The sequence below is a fragment of the Musa acuminata genome, chromosome BXJ2-8 (assembly GCF_036884655.1).
Source record: "Musa acuminata AAA Group cultivar baxijiao chromosome BXJ2-8, Cavendish_Baxijiao_AAA, whole genome shotgun sequence".
Classification (NCBI taxonomy): Eukaryota; Viridiplantae; Streptophyta; class Magnoliopsida; order Zingiberales; family Musaceae; genus Musa; species Musa acuminata.
Window position 1 is genome coordinate 51,883,718 of NC_088345.1, and position 20,769 is coordinate 51,904,486.

The 20,769-nt window shown below is 37.7% G+C and overlaps 1 protein-coding gene across 1 annotated transcript; it reads left to right on the forward strand.

Moving 5' to 3' along the window:
* The first annotated feature begins 170 nt into the window (after window positions 1-170).
* Window positions 171-17,636, forward strand: LOC103995812 (protein VAC14 homolog). Its single transcript, XM_009416509.3, has 20 exons — window positions 171-487; window positions 619-732; window positions 862-927; window positions 1,999-2,088; window positions 2,182-2,301; window positions 2,378-2,406; window positions 2,510-2,652; window positions 2,737-2,831; window positions 3,109-3,195; window positions 3,403-3,510; window positions 3,600-3,691; window positions 3,923-4,004; window positions 6,282-6,347; window positions 11,383-11,498; window positions 11,669-11,789; window positions 11,916-12,077; window positions 12,160-12,288; window positions 15,306-15,374; window positions 16,659-16,940; window positions 17,121-17,636. Exons 1-20 carry the CDS (start codon window positions 398-400, stop codon window positions 17,217-17,219), a joined length of 2,160 nt encoding a protein of 719 aa, XP_009414784.2. The 5' UTR covers window positions 171-397; the 3' UTR covers window positions 17,220-17,636.
* Window positions 17,637-20,769: the final 3,133 nt, after the last annotated feature.

Here is a 20,769-nt window from a genome sequence, read left to right on the forward strand (position 1 = left end):
ATTCGATCCTCGCCTCGTTTCTCCGCCCATCGTCACCGTTCATTTCACCAAACTGGGATTCAGATTAAGAGCGATAGGGGCTTTGTTATAATTTTGGAACAGCTTATGAACATTTATGCAAAAAAAGAGAAAAATGTCGTTAAAACCAGAGAAATTAGAAAGTCTTCCTCCTTTCTTCCTTTCTCTGCGTCTCATCATCTGTTCTCCGGGAACCCCTTGTTGGTATAATTAGGGTTAGGGTTTTCTTGATTCCTCCGTCGAGGTTTCGGGTCCGATTCGTCCGAGGTGATTCCCCATCGGCGATGTTCTGATTCGTGGAGGAGAAGGTCAGGAAACGGCTACCTGCCCCGGTTCTTGATCGACTTGTCGAGATCTCTGGCGGATGCACCTTTGAGACATGGCCGACGTCTTGTCTTTGATCCCCGCCTCCGTCCTCCGGAACCTCGCTGACAAGCTCTACGAGAAGCGGAAGAATGCCGCCCTCGAGGTATTCTGTTCCGATCCCTTTCTTTTAAAGAAAAGAAATTTGGTCGGGGTGGAGGGGGCAGAGGGGAGGGTTGATTGTTGATTGTTTGTGAATGATGTCAATGGTCGAATTAAAATGTCACGAGAACGCAGATTGAAGGGATCGTGAAGCAACTCGCTGTAGCCGGGGAGCATGAGAAGATTTCGGCCGTTATTAGCCTGTTGACTACAGAATTCGCTTATTCCCCGCAAGCGAACCAGAGGAAGGTCTGTTCATGATGTACTTTTACAAGTTGGAACATTGTTGATGTTCCTAATGACCATTTTTGTTTCAGAGTTGAGAAGTTTGCTTATTGATTCTTCTGCCAAGAGTATCATATGCTATTTTGCATGCAGGGTGGGTTAATAGGACTGGCAGCGGCAACTGTCGGGTTGGCAGCAGAAGCTGCTCAGCATCTGGAGGTTAGAAACTCAAAAGATTTTGCTTATGTTTTTCAATGTTACATAGTAGAGTTCTTTATACATGTTGATTTAAGTGCCTAGTTGCAATAATAACAAAATTGTCATTATTGCACCATCACTGCTATGATGATATTTGCTTGTGCTGTGAGATATTTCGATCTTGATAAACTGTACGGGGAAAAGGCTGACTACAGAGTAGAATAGCATGTGTTTGCTTACCAACTTGCACATGTAGCAAGGATGTTCATCTGCAATTCCAGACTTATAGTGATAAATTTACAATGGAAGTTTTGTGGCACATATTAGGCATGACAAACTTTGTTTTAGATATTTTTAGCTTATGTTCAGTCGATTCTTTCATAGAAAAAAAATCTTTATGCTCAGAAGATAGCACAAAATAATTAACTATTTATAGCACTTCTAAGATTCAACATCATTTTAAGGATGGATTGTATTACATAACATTTCTGGAAAGAAAGCAAGCACAACATGAATTGAATAAGTGAACACATCAAAGCATCTCTTGTGCCACTGACCTTGCAGTACAAGGGCTGTCTTCTGTTGTGTCACTGGCAAACTAAGATAAATCTTATTCTATATAAGTAAGCTTTATATTCTCGTTTCTTCTGAAGTTTTCCAAAGGTTTTAGTGGAATTTTGGAGGGTTGCTTTCTTGTTGTACAAACTTTAATAGCAGAAACAATTACATTGGTGTTTTCACATTTTTTCTAGCCTTTAGGCTTTAAATAGTTTACGTGTGCCTATATTTGCCTTAGCTAGGTAATGAACACCATGTCTAGAGAGTTGACATAGGTCAACAACAAAGTTCTCTAGATTTAAACATTATGCTCTATTTCTGACCCCTTAGTCATGTTTAAAAGGTTGGTTGGTGAGTTATCATCGATAGTTTTCTTGTTTGAAATGTAATGGCTATCCAGTTCTTCAGTTTCTGATTCTTTTTAATTTTAATTATGCTAGAGCAGACCAATTGATTTGATTTTTTTCTTTTAGTTATTCCAAGGCACATACTGACTTTTAGCTAAAACATTCTTATACTGGACCTGATTTTCAGCAAATTGTACCACCTGTACTTAATTCTTTCGCCGATCAAGACGGCAGAGTTCGATATTATGCTTGTGAAGCACTGTATAACATTGCAAAGGTAAGCAGGAGACATGACGAGTCTAGAACATGAAGCGTTTATTTATCTTCCACTGATGGACTAGCTAAGGCATGTTGTCTTTGTATTGCGTAGGTTGTAAGAGGTGATTTTATTGTCTTCTTCAATAAGATATTTGATGCACTTTGTAAGCTTTCAGCAGATTCAGATCCCAACGTGCAGAGTGCTGCTCATCTTTTAGACCGTCTAATAAAGGTAAGATTTGAATCTGATGTTTTTTTCGTTGAAATTTTGGTTTATAGCTGTTTAATGATTTTATTGTATTCACCAGGATATTGTGACTGAGAGTGATCAATTCAGGTGCATCACTTGGGCTTATCTGCTATAGTTTTTTCATGTCTGCATGTTTTAGCTTGAAATATGTTTGCATGACTTTTTTTTCTTTCTCAAAATCTCTTTAAAGCATAGAAGAGTTTATACCACTTCTAAGGGAGCGCATGAATGTACTCAACCCTTATGTGCGGCAGTTCTTGGTTGGGTGGATCACTGTTTTAGATAGTGTTCCAGATATTGATATGCTTGGCTTCCTTCCAGATTTTCTTGATGGTAATATATCTGAAAAAAAAAAGAAGTCAACAATTATTGTTTGGATTGTGGTGGTTTCTAAGGTAAATGATTATTTCTTTTCAGGTTTGTTCAACATGTTAAGTGACTCCAGTCATGAAATACGACAGCAAGCTGATTCTGCCCTATCTGAGTTTCTTCAAGAAATAAAAAATTCTCCAGTACGGCTTCTTCCACTGGATTAGTCAGTTCGACCAAGTGTTTTCTTAAAATGATTTTAGATCTCTCATCATTGTATTTAAAATTTAAACTATAATTTACGCATTGGTCCCATTATTTTTTTACTGTTATTTACTTTTACCGTGTGCACATGTGTATGAATTGTATATGTGATCTATTCATTTGGTTCATATCTTGTTTCTGTCAGCTTAGAGCTGAAGTCTGTAATGTGATGATAGCTATCTTATTTTTTCTAATTTGAGATTTGCTATTATGAAGAATGTAGATTATGGTCGTATGGCTGAAATATTGGTACAGAGGGCAGGTTCTTCTGACGAATTTACTCGGTTGACAGCTATCACATGGGTAAAGCTAATTACTTTTTCTCCCTTTTTAATGGTCTTGCTATAAATGATAAAATCTGTTTAACACCACAGTTTCTTGCCTAATGATGTGGTCCCTATGCAATTTTTGGAGTCAAGCACATGATGTTTCGAGAATAACCATTTTCTTTTCTCTCTGTCTTCATACTTGTTATTTACTAGAATCAGTGGTGTCTTATTAATAATGCAGATAAATGAATTTGTAAAACTTGGTGGAGAGCAGCTTGTTCCTTACTATGCAGACATCCTAGGAGCCATATTACCTTGCATATCTGACAAGGAGGAGAAGATAAGAGTGGTAGGTATAATTCTTATTTTGCTACGTTTATATGACCACTTTCTCAAGGAAAAATTATGTTCTTGAGTTCACATTCTTTTCATTTATAGGTTGCTCGTGAAACCAATGAGGAGCTTCGTGCCATTCGAGCTGACCCGGCTGATGGATTCAATATAGATGCCATCCTCTCGATTGCAAGGAGGTGCATTTTTTACCCACCTGAGAATCCTCTAGGTTTAAAGGTTACTTGTGCATCTAGAATATGTTTTAGTGTGCCTCTTGTGCCTATAAACGAGTGAAGAGAGGGATGTGTATATGAATGTGGCTTGTTATGTATTATGTAATATATTTAGTTATATATTTCTGTCAATTATCATCATAATTAAACAAGGAACTAAGTTATAAAAGCAATGTTGTGGCCCTTTTTTCTCAGAGAATTAACTAGTGAATGGGAGGCTACTCGAATCGAAGCACTGCATTGGATTTCTGCTCTCTTGGCTCGGTATCGAAGTGAGGTAAATCGATTTATGATATTGTTCATCTTTGTGTGTAGTAGTTTTGATGAAAAGATTATGTTGCTTTGTTTTACCTTGGGTGGAAAGACTTGCATCTACAAATTATGAGCATCTTAGTCACTGGATCTGCTTATTATAATTGGTCTAACATAAGCATATTTGCTGCACTGAGTAGAGAATTATTTCGTGTTATAACAAAAGATAATTGTTCAAAAAATGACTTACTCTGGTTATATGGTTGAGAAACTATCCAAAATCAATTCAGTCATGAAACTATAAAACTTCATACTTAATTGTAACTTCATATTCATAATCATGGCATGCCTACAAGCAATTTTCAGAGCAATGAAGTTGGTCTTGGTACAATATTGGGATTTGGGATTGCCATGAAATTTAGTTGGCTAAGATTTGAGTGCCGGGTCGACCTGAGAAAACATTCAATGCACAAGGTTCCTGCTTGTGCTGTATTTTGAGGAAGCTCACATTATACACACACTCAATGTTGCTTGCATAGTGGTTGGTTCCTTGAGTTAAATTTTTTATTTGGGAATGGACCAATCTTATGGCTACAACAAGGCTCACGCATAGTAATTTATAGTTTGTAAATTTCTTCCCAAAGGGATATTTCCATCTAGAAATCATTTAAAAATTAAAAGTAAATCTAAGAAATATAAAACCTATGGAAGAAACTCTTGAAATCTATGTTAAATCTTGGCTATACAGGTAACAAAGTATATGTTTTTATTCAAATGCTTATGCTAGCATAAGTACTGAATGATACAGGTAACAAAGTATATGTTTTTATTCAAATGCTTATGCTAGCATAAGTACTGAATGATATGTATTTGAATTTTTTTATCAGTAATTTTTAGTATTGAAGAGTCACGCTTCAAAATGTAAGAGTTATTATATGTGGCTTATAGTTGGATAGTATTATTGTTGGAAGCATAATTTTATGTTTCACCTGGACTGGTGTGTACTGGTCTGATGGTTTGTCGGGTCAGTGGCACATGCCTCCTAACACTGTGTATACTCAAATCATAATAAAAGTTATGTGAGCCGTCGTACATCTTGCCGGGAATTGGCATGGCTCCCATGTCTGAAACATCAAACCATGATTGGAAGCAAAAAATTCAGAGAGATTCCCCATAGTAGTGCACATTCTTATGGGTCTTATATTCTTAAATTACAGTATTTCTAGGTATCAATGATCCCTAATGATCATGTATGTGTAAAACAATTTGTATAAGATCGGTCACATGGCATCACAAGGAGCATTTTTACCTTTCTATGGTGAAGAATTTCACATACACAAGCTAGCACCGGGACCGACAGTAGGAAATTTTTATAGTTACTTATCGTTATCCATTTCAGCCACTGAGGACCCTTGGTGGTATGGGCAAATTACCTAGGAGGGGAACATTGAGGATTACATTGCATGTGTATGGACTTATCAAATAATGATTTTCTTTTCCCTACTCTTGGGCTTTTCATTGTACCATATCAAGTAGTAAGCATGTGACTAAGGCACTTTGCCTTACTAAATTTCCATCTTTTCGATGCAGATTGTTTGTGTGCCTTTTCTACGTCTGCCAAATTGTGTTAGCATACAACTAAGGAAATTTGCCTTTGCGGATCATTTGAGTAGGCTGACTTCGTTGTACAAGTGTGTCATGATAGAGTCCTGTATTGTTTAGCCAATGACAACGTGGAGCCAAAATGAGATCAAAAGTGGAGGTTGGATGTCTTGAGGCCCAATGCCACCAGATACTAAATACTTGCTAAAAAAAAGCCTGTTCAGGTTAAAAGTTTCTCGTGGTCTCATAGTTCTGAGATAGTGCTGTGCAAAAGATAGAAAACATAATTATTGGAAGGGTGTAGATTATAGTGCAGTGTGCTCGACAATGCGTTATGGTTAAAATGTTATGTTAATCTGCAAGTTGTTGATTCCTATCCCTTTGGTGATCACAAATTTAGACTGGATATGTTACATGCTGGTCTTTGGTCGAGGATTATGTTGATCTGGTCACATGTTAAGTTGAATGCAAAGTGCCTACCTTAAGTGTTTTTGATTACATGAACAGAAATTAGCAAACATTGACTTGCAATTGTGTTGTTTTCTTTTATCTATTTGTATATTCTTTTAGTAAAACAATTCCTTTTGCTATTTCTGGACATTGTCATTCCATCAGAGTAAATATTTGTGCTTGTATTTTGCTAGATGTATAATGCTGTTGTGCTCTGGCAGGATTAAGTTTATATTATTTTCTTGAACAGGTTATCTCATACTTGAATCATGCCTTTGACTCCTTGTTGAATGCACTTTCAGATTCTTCAAATGAGGTAATTTTTGAAAATTCGTTTCTGTTGATATTGTTACTAAATGAAATGTCTCATCTGATTTATACTGGTGTCGAAGCTAGAATTCTGAAGCACCATGTCACTATAAACAATGCACTTTACCTAGAATATTGATGTTATCATGCTAAGCTCCTGTTGTTTTTCATCGACAAAATGGCTGATCACATATCTATGCGTCAGATCAGTCACTGCTACCGACTGAAAACTTGGAAATAGAGAAAAAAAAAGCAAATGTTTTCCCATGTATATAACTTCCAAAGAAACATGTCATCTGTGACTTTGTAACCAATTGAAACTCATTGTTTCTATCACCTGTTGCATAATAACTAGTTAGGTAAAGTCTATGTGGCATCTTGTGTTGCATCTCTTGGCTACAAGTACAGTGCTGCTTTTTTCGATTCAACGACAACAACAAAGCCGTAAGTCCCAACTATTTGGGATTGGCTACATGGATCTTTTGCTGTCACTGAGATCTTGTATTTTTTTTTTTTTGATTAAGTCAAATTCAAGGTAGTCTTGCTAGTTACCAAGCAACATTTTGTGTAGCATTGTATAGAATTATGCACTGCTAGTTTGACTAATACAGATTGAATGCATGGTAATGACTTTGTTTTTGTATTTCACTTTCATTCAAGTACCTTCTCTCTTCTCCTATATCAGTTTGTAGTAGCTATTGTAGGATGATATTACAGCTTAATCCTGATATGCTTTCTTAATAGGAAACAACTATTTTCTGTTGTGGATTATTTTCGTTCATTTATATATCGAAAGATTTGCACAACTCAATTGGATGAGGTAAATACTTCTTTTCAGAAAAAAAAATGATTTCTCTTAATCACTCGGGACCATTGCTATCCCCAGAAAGTACAGAATTCTCCTCAATGAAGTATGGAGCACAAGTGGACCGGGCCTCATTAGGAAGAGTACGAGCAAAGGTGTTTTCTTTTCTGTTAGTATGAGCAAAGGTGTGTTCTCATCAGCATGTGCTAAGATGTAATTAAGGTTACAGAGGAACCAGGGAATGGGAATTGAACAACTGAGGATTTGTATGAGCTCCAGAATGTCAGATTTGACCAAAACATTGCAAAGCTTTAGCTGCTGCTTTTTCTGTAACCTGTCCAAGACAGCCCAGCATTCAGGATGAAGGGGACTGCTTGCATGATGGGTGGTGCTAGCACTAGCAATGGTGGCCCCTTGAAATTTTAGAAACGGATTTCAAAACCTGCAAGAGATTTAAGATTAGAGAAGGATCTGTCACACAAAAGTGAAAGCAAAGACTCCACCCTGTTAGATTCCCTTCCATATGCAAGTGGAGAGTGAGGGTCCTCAGAGCTTTTAGGGGAGACTAAACATAAAACTTTGAACCATAGGGTTATTAATTGGGATGTGCGGCTTCTGTATCTAGAGTTTTTTTATGTTCTTCCGGAGGAAATGCTTATGATAGAAGCAATGGTAGTAGGGTAAGATTTGCCCAAATGACTTCACTCACTAAGCCAATCTCCATTGGGCCAGATCAGGAGAATATTAAATTGCTTACTTTTATTTTCTTTTTTGTATTAATTCTCCAAGACAGAGAAGCAAAAAATGGAGTCAAAGCATTTCAAAACTTAGTTTACATGGGTTGATTGGTTTTCCTATATCCGTGTGAAAACTAACGACCCGTTTACTAGTGTTGCTGCATTTTTAATTGTGAAGTTCCATGTCAGATTAGTAAGGGATTTGAACTGTTTTGTGTTATTATTACTCGTTGCATACATGTGCTTTCCGACTAGTTCAATTTTGAATATACTTGTTGATAATTTATAGATGTCAAGTATCTTATGGACAAGGATTTTAATTTCGAACAATACTGCCCTACCGAGCGGTACGTATGGATCCATCAGCAGACCGGTACACGGGCCGCTCGCTACCGTCAGTTGGGGTTGCTTCCGCCCCGTTACCACCTTAAATCGGTCGATGACGGTCGATTTTGATTGTCGCTGCATGCTATCCGGTGGTATTAGCTGAGAGAGAAGAAAGAAGAGGGAGAAGAAAAGGGAGAACTTGGGGATCCGGCATCGCTCTGTCACGGACTTAGCTGGAATTGCCTAAGTCGTGAGGCACCCTTGCGGTAAAGTCACGAACTTAGCTGAAGTTGCCTAAGTCGTGAAGCACCCTTGTGCCAACGCCTCGGATTTAGTTGGGATTGTCGAAGTCATTAGGCGCCCTTGCGACATATGCATCTGCCAAAGGGTCAGCCTAATTGCAACCTCGTACAAGTCCCGAAGGACCTGTAAAAGAGAAAGTTGATTAGATTAAAAACGAGCGACAGACAAGTCCCGACGTCTCACGGAGAGGGAAGCTTTACAAGCAATTCAGCGAGCATCTTGAGTGCAGGAGAGAAAAGAGAGGAAGGTGAAAACATGGACTTTAGAAGGTAGAACGAACAGTTGCAAGTCCACAAACAGCTACTCACCGAGTGCCAAGCGCGAAGGCAAGTTCCCGTAAAGTTAACGTGTGAACTTATGAAGATTGTTCAACGCCCAACAATATACCGAAGCCCCATCTAGTCCTGTGCGACTCGGCGGGTTCCAGGGTGCTTAGATGTGCAGCTGCAATGTGTAGAAAACAAGTCGTTGCACACGAAAACAGAGTCATTTTGGGGCAGTTTGGCCCGAGGTGACGATAGGTCGCACTACAGCATTGCGAACTATCGTTGCTTACATTTTCCAAGCAAAAACACACAAAATCAAAGCAAAACATGCTACCATGTCTCTGTACAAGCTTGCAAAAGCAACTAACGGTTCGTTGAACGAAGTTGTTGCGGGTGCGTGACGACCGTTCATGACATTCTCCCCCACTTAAACTGTCGATGCCCTCGTCGACGCTTATTGGTAATTGTTAATGACTGCTTCTTTATGTCGTAGGGTGTCTTCGGGCTCTTAACTGGCTTCAGTTCGGGGAAGCTTTCACCGCTTCACTAAGTACTTAGTCTGCTCAGCTTCATTGGGTAGCTTTATCTTGTGATCTACTAAAATAGTTTCAACTCGCTTCTCGTAGGAGGCTCTAGTGGGAGGTAGCCGAGTTGGAACACTTCGAGAAGCATCTTGCGAATCTGAGTAGTAGGCTTTCAAGTTGCTGGCGTGAAAAACATTGTGAATTTTGAGCTACACCGGCAGTTGCAACTTGTAGGAGACGTTGCCCACCCTACTGATAATTAAGAAGGGTCCTTCATACTTGCGCACCAATCCTTTGTGTACTTTGTGCCTAAATAATTGGAGTGATGCTGGTTGGAGCTTCACCAATACCAAATCGTTGACCCTAAATCGGTCGATAACGGTCGATTTTGATCGTCCTTTCATGGTATTAGGTGGTATTAGCCGAAAGAGAAGAAAGAAGAGGGAGAAGAAAAGGGAGAACCTGGAGATCTGGCGTCGTTCTGTCACGGACTTAGCTGGAATTGCCTAAGTCGTGAGGCACCATTGCGGCAAAGTCACGGACTTAGCTGAAGTTGCCTAAGTCGTGAAGCACCCTTGCGCCAACTCCTCGGACTTAGTTGGGATTGCCTAAGTCATTAGGTGCTCTTATGACATATACATCTGCCAAAGGGTCAGCCTAGTTGCAATCTCGTACAAGTCTCGAAGGACCTATAAAATAGAAAGTTGATTAGATTGAAAACGAGCGAAGAGAGAAGCTTTAAAAGCAATTCAGCGAGCATCTTGAGTGCAAGAGAGAAAAAGAGAAAGGTGAAAACAAGGACTTTAGAAGGTAGAACGAACAGTTGCAAGTCCACAAACAACTGCTCATTGGGTGCTGGACGCGAAGGCAAGTTCCCGCCAAGTTAACGTGCGAACTTGTGAAGATTGTTCAACGCCCGACAATGTACTGAAGCCTCATCTAGCCTTGTGCCACCCGGGGGGTTCCAGGGTGCTGAGATGGCTGACATTTCACATGCAGCTGCGATGTGTAGAAAACAAGCCGTCGCACACAAAAACAGAGTCATTTTGAGGCGGTTCGGCTCGGGGTGGCGAGACGTCGCACTATAACGCTGCGAACTGTCGTTGCTTACATTTTCCAAGCAAAAACACACAAAACCAAGGTAAAACATGCTGCCATGTCTCTGTATAAGCATGTAAAATGACGAACAATTCGTTGAACGAAGTTGTTACGGGTGCGCGATGATCGTTCGTGACAACCCTCTCTTGATGATCCCGATCCGTCGTCGCCCTCCCTCACTGGACGCTACAGATGAGACATCGCCTCCTCGTCTGAGGCGACGAGGCCTCGGTGTCGTCGATGACTTCTCCTCATTCGTGCGGGGAGAAAAAGCCTTGGCGACATTGTGGGGAGAAGAAACGGAGTGTCGTCGAGTGACGTTTCTTCTCCTCATGCGGGCAGAAGAAACGAGGCGGCGACGTCGCCTTGTCGCCCTTTTTTTGCGCGGGGAGAAGGAAACCTCGGTCTCTTCTCCCCACGCAGGCAGAAAAAGGAGGCGACGTCGTATTTTTTTTAACACACACACACACACACATATATACATATATATATATACCGAACGATACACCCAGGTGTATCGCTCGGGATTCTGTACTGTACCATACCAAACTACGCTCGAAACTTCGGTACGGTACGAAATTATGATCCTTGCTTATGGATATCTTCACTATTCTTGTTTTTCTTAAAACAACACATCTGTTAAAATGGCGCCTCAGATAGCCTATTTGGTCTATTTGTTTGTGCACCTTTTCTTCTTCCTAGTTATCTGAAGCAGTGAATTGTCCTTTGTTGTTATGAATGTTATATTAGTGGCTTTGAGACCTAGACTAATCTGGATCATGTCTTAACACAACAACCACTGTAGGGTTACATTTGTGTGGTCAGTAGATGCGTACTCTGATGGTGTTATAGAGTGCACTACTTAACACCAGCTTATTGTTTGCTTCAAATTAATGGAACTGGTTGTAGATAGTCAAAAGTACTATAACTGTTCTAATTGCTGTTGTGTTAACAAGGTCCTTTCTGCTATTTTTATCGACAGGTTGTCCTCCTGGCACTTGAAGTGCATGCTTGCATAGCAGAAGATCATAAAAATTTTCATCGTCTTGTTGGGCTTCTAGTCCGCAACTTCCAAAATGACCGTGTGCTTCTTGAGAGGTATGACATTTGTTATCCTTTTCACTATATTCTTGATGCAGTATGCAACAAAATGTATTTCTTCTTTTCATTCAACATAGAACAAATTATATCTTGTTGATGGAATACTCAGACCGTAAATGTGTATTTACAAAATTTACATTTTCCTATACTCATTTTTTTCCTTTTAGACGGGGGGCTCTGATTGTACGACGACTTTGTGTTCTCTTGGATGCGGAACGAGTTTATCGACAATTTTCCTTAAATTTAGAGCAGGAACAAGACTTGGATTTTGCGTCCGTTATGGTTCAGGTTTTTTTATCATTTTTAATTTTGTTTCAATTGCTGAGCTTAGCAATTGCCATGTTATTGAAATTTGAAAACCCACAGTGCCAAAATAGGGCAAGTGTTTTTAATAATCCACTTATCTTTGTTTAGGCTTTGAATTTGATTTTACTCACGTCATCGGAATTGGCTGAGTTACGAGGTCTTGTAAAGCTATCGTTGGTGCAGTCTTCGGGCCAGGAGCTATTTGTATCATTGTATTCTTCTTGGTGCCATTCGCCAATGGCAACAATCAGTTTGTGTCTTCTAGCTCAGGTGTCATACATTCTAAATACTTGTATCATTTGCTTGGATCACTCTCCTTAATTGTTCTGACTGTTATCGCTCTCCATGGAAGGCATACAATCATGCCAGTTCTGTAATTCAGTCTCTTAGGGAAGAAGACATAAATGCAAAGTTCCTGGTGCAGCTGGACAAATTGATTCGATTGCTGGAGACTCCGATTTTTGCTTACCTGAGATTGCAGGTATGTGCCCCGTGTAGTTCTTTTCTCTTTTTAATCAGCTTTTCTTTTGAATGGAGGAGATCCAGATAACATGTCCATGAATTGTTGATACTGTTCTGTTTTGGGAAGTGGTGAGTATGTATCTAGAGCATGTATGCTAGTTTTTATGTGCCCTCAAGTGTCTAAGAGTCTGCTTCATGAAAATCAGACTGATTCTTTTTTTTGGATTCCTTTCTCATGATGGCATACAATTCTAACTGTTATATTATTACTCCTATTGAATACTAGTTACTCATTTGACTTCTGTTATAATTTTCCTTCTACCGAATATTAGTTATTCACCTGAGATGAGGAGGATATTAGTGCTGATCTTACAAAAAATTGTACTGTTCATTATTCATTTTCTTCTTTTAACTCAACTAAGCCTCATCTATATTTTATCAAGTAAAAGAATGTATCATGCTGAGATGCCTTTCATTTTCCAGTGATTTGACAGCTGGCTATTAGGTGTTTGTCAAATAATATTAGCTTGTGTTGTTAGAAGGTTGGTTCCTGTCAAGGATTTTAATCTGTCTGATCCTGGTTCAAATTTGCAGGACTTGTACGGTATCAGTATATTCCTAGTACATTGTCTTGTATAGGTGGATATCATCTTAAAAGAAACATCGACTGGTACATGAAGTTTTTGGTTAGACTAGTGTTTTGGTTGCTATGTGACATACCGACCAGTATTTGAAATTGAATCCATGGTTCCTGTGATTTCTTAAGTTGCCATTTGGTTGTCAGGTATTAGTAAAGCAAGTTATGCAGACATGTAGAAGTTCTGTTAAAATATGTGTTTAGTTGCTTGCAGTAGAAACGATGAATATTTGTTTGTGTCCAATTATGTTCCTAACTGCCTATTAAAATATTTGTGCCTAACTACCTCATTTATCCAGCATGGAGTCATTCAAATGAGATAAACATCATAGTGATGTAGATACCTTGAATTGTATTACAAGCTGCTCAGCTCCAATGAATTATATTAAGAAGATAGTTGGTATGACCACTTCTATAAATGTCATGGTTTTGTTTATTGATTTCATAGAAAGATTAATATGCTTACATACAGATCCCTGTTTTTGGTTAACACACCTGAAGTATAAGTCTGGTCTAGTAAGTTTTGAGATTGGATTGAAATGATTTAGTCAAGTGGATCAGGTTCATGTTTTGCACCAAAATTATAAGTCTGGTCCAATCAGTTTTAGTTGGGTCAAACCAACTTAATCAGGTGGATCAGGTTCATGGTTGCACCATAAATGTAAACCTGGTCCAATCAGTTTGGGCTTTGGTTGAACCAATTTATCAAGTGGCGCAGGTTCATAGTTTGGTGCAAACCCAACAAAATCCATGCCCATTTAGCTTACTAATTACTTGGTCTGGTATCAGGTTTTAGGTATTACCATCTGGAAGGCAGTTGTCTGTGTATGGCCAGCTGCTGCTGGCAGCCTGAGACAATTTCTGTCTAAATCAACTGGCTGCTACTAGCTGGCTTGTCACTGCCATCCATTACCTAGTTGACTGTCTGGCCAAGTCCAGCCATGGCTGGCCTGCCAATGCTGATGTCCATTGAACATCATCTCCCAGTAGGTCATTTTTCAGTTGCCTTTATTTTTATTTTTGTGGCCCTTTCTTGCTTTTTTTATCTGTTTATTTGCTGGATTGCTCTGACAGTTGCCCATCTAGTAGCTGTTTTTGCCTGCAACTGCATTGGCACCCCTTCAAGTATGTTGGAAATCAATTATGGTTGAACATCTCTTTCTCTGGTCTGGCAACATTTCTGGCATGCAATGTATCTAGAGATGGCAAATGTTGAACCTCAGTCGATGGCAACAATGCCATGCCATCAAGCTTTGATGACAATTACTTCGCGATATATGGCAGCATATGGTGGAAATGTCACTATGAACATGGAAGCATTGCTTAGGGCGTGGCAGCGGGCCATATGTAAGGCCATACATAAATATATTTTTAAGAAAATAATTAATGAAGCATTATTAGTTTAACAAATAATTTAACTATAAGGAATTCCCATAAGGATGATGTAGAATCTTGAACATTACAAATATTACAACCGTAGTCTAACTTTACTGGTTCTTTTCTCTGAAAAGGAGATAATATTATATTAAATATGCTATCTATACATGCAAAATAAATGTTATGGTTTAGCAAATTTTGTCAGCTTTTATGACTATGGCCCTCTTATTCCCTTCTTCAATACAAAGCCTAGAATCAAGAACAAAAATCTTACGGTAGATATCTGCTATCATCTTTATTTGCTAGGCCCAGATAGAGCTAGTATAAAATATTTTATCAGATGTCAGTTTTCTAATATAAAAATTATCAAAGAAATTTCATGTGTTGTTATTACACAATAAGAGATATATGCCTGATTCAGTACATAGTTCAAAACTTGTTTCTTGCTGTTTTAATATGTGACAATTTTCCCCTTGAAAATATCATTTATTGTCAATCTGTACTATACCTAAAAGTTTTATCAAGAATTTATGGTTAGGTTTAAATTTTGAATTGGGTAAGATGTTAATCAATGTAAAAAGAAGAGTGTTTAGGACATGCTAAATTAATTACTAATTGTGATAATAGGTATTAGATTTTGTGAAAACTAATGATATGTTTTCAGCAATTGATATTTACTATATAAGTTTATGATTTTAGTTTCTTTTTGCAGTAAATATTTGGCTAAATGTACAATTTGTGGCTTTCTAGCATGTTTTACTTTGAAATGCTTAAATTGTGATAGGGAAACACTTTGGTTGCTCATGTTATCATCCTTGCTCAGTCTCAAATGCCTTGTTTGTTTGCATCAGTTATTTGTGAAAATATCCTTTGTCAGGATGCTTCCATCAACTTGCATTTGCACATATATCTTTTATTGCTTGAATTGTTTCTCATGTTTATCATGATCAAGCAAACTTTACCTCCGTTATTGGCACCTAGATTTCCTTTCTAACGTGTAACTTATATACTTAAATTTACAGCTTTTGGAGCCTGCGAAATATACATGGTTATTGAAGACTTTATATGGCCTTTTAATGATGTTGCCACAGGTATGTTCATTGATACACGTATATCATCTTCTTCTCTAAATTTTTTCCTAAGATGAACACTTACCTTCAGTAGGTCGGAATACTAGATTTCTATATATCAGAGAAGTGCCAAGGTTTTAATAGAAACCATTATATTCATGGACATCCTCTAGTTATTGGCAACCTAGTCTGACCAGAAACATAAAGATATCTGTGGACTTATTATAGTTATTATAGTTTTAATCTTGATTAACGTAGAGGAGATTTACTGCAGTGATGATGTGTCCAAATGTTTTGACTAATTTCTCAATGTGTATAGGTTATGGTTGAAGTAAACTTGACAAGAGATGGTTTTGAGTATTGTATGAGACTCATAATACTGTTGATATAAATTAGTTTGAGATTCATATTCTTTTTGTAGCCCATGGCAGGGTTGAGGTTGACCTTCACAAGATCTCTTTTTGGCTGACGGTGACAATGGCCAAGGTTTATTCCCAGAAGAACCCTTATTATGTATAAAATGACGCTCAAAAGCTCTATCATGTGATCCAATTATCAACTTCCTTTAGGTTCAGTATGAGAATGACTTGTGCAGTTTAGGCATAGAAGAAGAGATGAGGAGATTCAAGATCTCCATCCTGTCACTGAATTTAACCTAAAATTTCTAAAGTAAGCAACCACTGGTTTTGACCTGGTATTTTTAGTCCTTTTTTGTGGTTGGTAAGCAAAGTTAAAAGTGGTTGACATAATTTATAATGGTAATTAGCCAACTTACTTGGCGCTGCTTCCTACTTAAGCATCCTGTAAGTTACCTTTTTCTTGCTAGCTAGAAATCTGAACTGCTAGCCTTGTCTCGCTGGGTCTATTGGTTCTGAAATTTTATCTGAACTGCTTGACAAAATGATATCTGTAACACTACTAAGATTATTTGAATTAAGGGAATACAAGTTGATTTCAGGTCAATAGCTTTTAGTACTTATCTCTACTTCTAACACCACCTTTTATTTCTCCATCTATGCTTATTTTCACTTCCAACCACACATAATAAACTGAATGATTTATGATCTTGACTGCACTGAACTCTACTTTGTTAAACTAATAAAGTTAGGGATAGCTTTGCAGTTGATGGTGCATATGCTTTCTTTTGGAAGCAATCCATCTTTATAATCTCGGTCAAGGGATCTGTTACTTTATTGTTTCTGGACCAGTGCCTGGAACTTCCACAGATGTTTGTTCCATGGTTACTGCTCTTTGCATTTTGTTAACTGCATATTGAGCTAACGAATCTCCTAATTATGCATGCAGCAAAGTGCGGCATTCAAGATATTAAGGACTCGCTTAAAGACTGTTCCTTCTTACAGTTGTATCGAACAACTAAAGGGCACGTCTTCAGAAAACCCATATTCCCAGATTCTGCAATTCTCGGAGGATAACAGAAACCAATATGCTGCAAATGTTGCAAATGTTTATAATGCAATCGACTTTCCATCTAGACTGCAACAATTTGAGCAAATGCAGCATAAGCATCGGATGCATTCCAAGTCAAAGCTGCAATCTCGCAATTCGACACCCTCAATTGCGTCACAGGTTTGTGGTGTTCGTAAAGCTTTGTTTTTTTTTTTTTCTTTTCAAAGCTTTTGATCTACTTTATGATTTCTGATCTTTCTGTTAAACCAAAAGAAGTTTCTCGAGTTTCATGTTTCCCTTGCTTCAGAACATGATTAACTAAGAGATGTATGGTGTTTCTCTTTCGATGCTGGTGTGTAGGAAATAAATATATCGGAAGAATCACGCCCTCCTTCCCCTCTCCCCGAGATTATGCGACCTCCCAAAACATGGAACAATCCAAGACAGCTAAAACCATGATTGTTCTTGTCATTCTTGTATGTGCTTCAGGCCATATGGCATTTGCCACAGAATCTCAATTGTACCACAGCAATAAGATTTGTTGCAGCGAGGTGGGTAAAAAGTTGTATATCTTCTTGTTTTATATTCACGCTTGTCATGTTGGAAGGCTGGGATTGGATGAACGAGATGAGCCTGACATTTCAGCCAGCTTCAATTCTATTTTGTCTAGACGTGGTATGCTCATGTGGTTTTGTAATTTTTTTTGATAAAGACCATATGAGCCCTAGGGAAGTATTTGGGTGGGTTTCAGTTCTTTGAACTGTTTAGGTGGAGTCAACAGTCTCAATAAATCATTTAAAAGTGTACATTGTAGTGTTTGCCTTGTGGAATGTTATCTATGGTCACTATTATTGTGATTATAATTGCTTCCATTTACCCATTGTGCTACAGTTCATTAGATGAGAATAAACCAATTTGGTATTGTTTCATTTGTGGTTCTAATTATTTATGGAGATTATTGTAGTTTAAACGTTCTAAGGTGGATGGATCAAAAACATCAAGAGAATGTTCAGTGGCATGAGACTCCCAACAAATAAAATGATGGCAATTGCAGACTCAGCAGTGAGAAGTATATGACAATGGTTAGTTTTAGAGAGGGAAATAAAATCTTTACTTCTCTCTCCAAAAATAACCACATATTTCAAACTAGGGTTGCATAATGGCAAGTGCTCACATGGATGAGTTACAACACACAACAAAGATCTCTGCCGATTGGTTCTTTATCATCATGCTGCCGAGAATAATACTGAAGTGGGGTACCAGAAAGATCAAGACTGGCTCATGCTGTCCTACCACTTGTCTGCAAGTGAGCCAACACAGTGTCAGACATGCATTTATGGCAGATCATCCAATTCAGTGGTTCAGATTTATTATCTGCAGAAGGATGATTAGGTTTCTGGCATTCTGGAGGTCATAAAATGGGGACATTAAAAAAAGGTGAGCTGACTGTCTCAGACAAGTTAGAAAACTAAAACTAAAACAAAATAAATATATATATATATATATATATATATATATATATATTAATTTGAGGTTAACTGAGTCAGAAGTTCTATTGATTTAGCTTTCATTTTAAAATGGTGAGCTCAAGAGGCAGCACATAATTGCTCACATGAAAACAACTTGAAAGCCAGGCATTTTTATACTATACCCTAGCTTTGCGAGGTCAACAACATCTTTATATGAATGTCCAACCATGATCACTATATATCAGAGAAAAGAAGCAAAAACTGAGTTGTATTCATTTGTCAATGCTGTGATTCTATCACTTCGTATAACCTTCTCTTGTTCCTGTATGATTCTTTCAGCAAAACAATCATTAATTTTGCTGACAATTGGATTATATTCTTTTACAAGTTACACCACCTAATCGAACAAGATTGGCTGGCAACCATTTAAATCAAGGAGATAAAAGAGATGCAAAGTTCATCATCTAGAAGAATCCTCGACTGTCCTATTAAAAGATTCAACTTGAAAAAGTCAACCATTTCCCAAGAAACAACTCAGAAGGTTTTTGTTCTGACATTTATGAGGCATTCATCAGATCAGCATGACGGTCAGGTTTCTTCCATATCTGAGAGAAGCCCAAAGATGATGAAGACCTGAAATATAGATTACTCAACTGTTTTCCCTGGCTTCAAACACCAGCATACTTCACAGAATTAGATCGGATTCAGTATGGAGATGCCAACTCAATTACGTATCTTACAGTTGACTTACCCATATAGTTTTTTGAGTTATCGAATCAGCTTAAAATATAGATATGACAAAGAGGCATTGAGTTAAGAACATAATTGAGTTTTAAGAATCAAATTAACCTGTGAGCTAATCCATATAACCTAATTAATTATTTTCGGAATCCAGTAAAATAATATCATAGTTAATTTACTTAGGATAATTTAAGTCATTAGACTCCAAATCAGTGTAATATCAGCAAAACAAAACTGAATCTGAACTAATCTGGAATCGACCTATTACTACCTGAATCACAAAGCCAAGAAGCAACAGGAACATAGAATATTTTCCAATTTTTAGAATACTAAAAGTCAACCATTGGGAGACTACAGAATGCTTTGAACATCTTAATCATTGGTCAGGAAAATTAAAATTATGGTTTTTGGAGCAGTTAACTTATAATCAAATGCATCGACAGAGAGTATTATTAGCTTGCAAGGTAATCAAGTTGACCAAGCTAAGTTTCCATACATGATGTCTGCATCAGTAAATCTAAATACATGTGTGCATATTCATATAATTCTGTCAAAATCATATATATATATATATATATATATATATATATATATATATTGTTATGCAAGAAATTTTCTGAACCAAGATTCACAAAAGACAGAGGGCATGAAGAGTTTTTGCATGGTAGACAATCTTCCATGTCACCTTGGAACAAATTTATTACTTAGACATAACACATTACTTCATGGCCTAAACAAGTGCTTAATCTATGGGCCTCAATTGTAAATCTAGAGGTTCAGGTTCCAGTATCGATCGATCCGAACATATTGTTCCAATGTAGAGGACAATATCAAATTTATGCTTGTTTTTTCTTTTTGTTGTAATTTTTTTTGGAATTTTAGCTTAATATTTCATGCAATTTTAGTTAAATATGTTGAGTTCTGAGTTTTTTTGAGATAAGAAGATCATTTGATCCAAACTATCAAGAAGCATCTAACAAATGGAGAGTTTTGTTGCAAGAACATGTTTAGCTGCTGCTATCCTACAGCAACAATCAATTGCTGCTAATCTTTATGATTGCAGAGTCATTGCTCACATGCAGCTTCCTCAATATAATAGTTCTTTAGCAGTGTGAGGCTTGAAGACAAGGCAGATCCTTGCCCAACTCAGGAAAGAAAGATAAGGTAGATCTAGTAATGTGTTAAGCAATAACCTTGGCAATTACTGCAGAGTAAGGCTGTATTGTTGCTACCAGATAAAGTCCATCAAGTCCAGGGGACATCAATAGAAAAGTTCCTATGCTGATTGCAGAAAGAAAACATCAATGACACTCTACAGAAGTAAGCAAAAAACATCAAAGGCACTATGCAAAACAAAGCATTCTTTTTCTTTTAAATACCAAACCCCATAATAGCATGATAAACCTCACTTGGTCTCCATCAATGACAGTACATATTGATCATAATGCTATATTCCCTTAAAACATGTAAAGCCTATGCAGAAGACTACATGTATTATAACAAATCATACAAGAGAATGTTAAAGTTCTCTTTCTTCTTTTTGCAGATAAATCTCCACAATTTCTGCAAGTCCTTTGGCAAAGGATAAGTTGATAATGGGCAAATCCAAGGGTATGGTTGAAAACTGGTCACTTCATAGACCTCTTTGTGCCATATAAACCATAACTTTACATCTAATCTTTCTGTACCACATATTTGAATCTCTGCATTGTCAACCTCAACTTGGTCTAGATTATCACCATATTCCAGTCACTGTTTACCTGCCATTCCCTCCACCACCATCTCTCCTATATATAGTC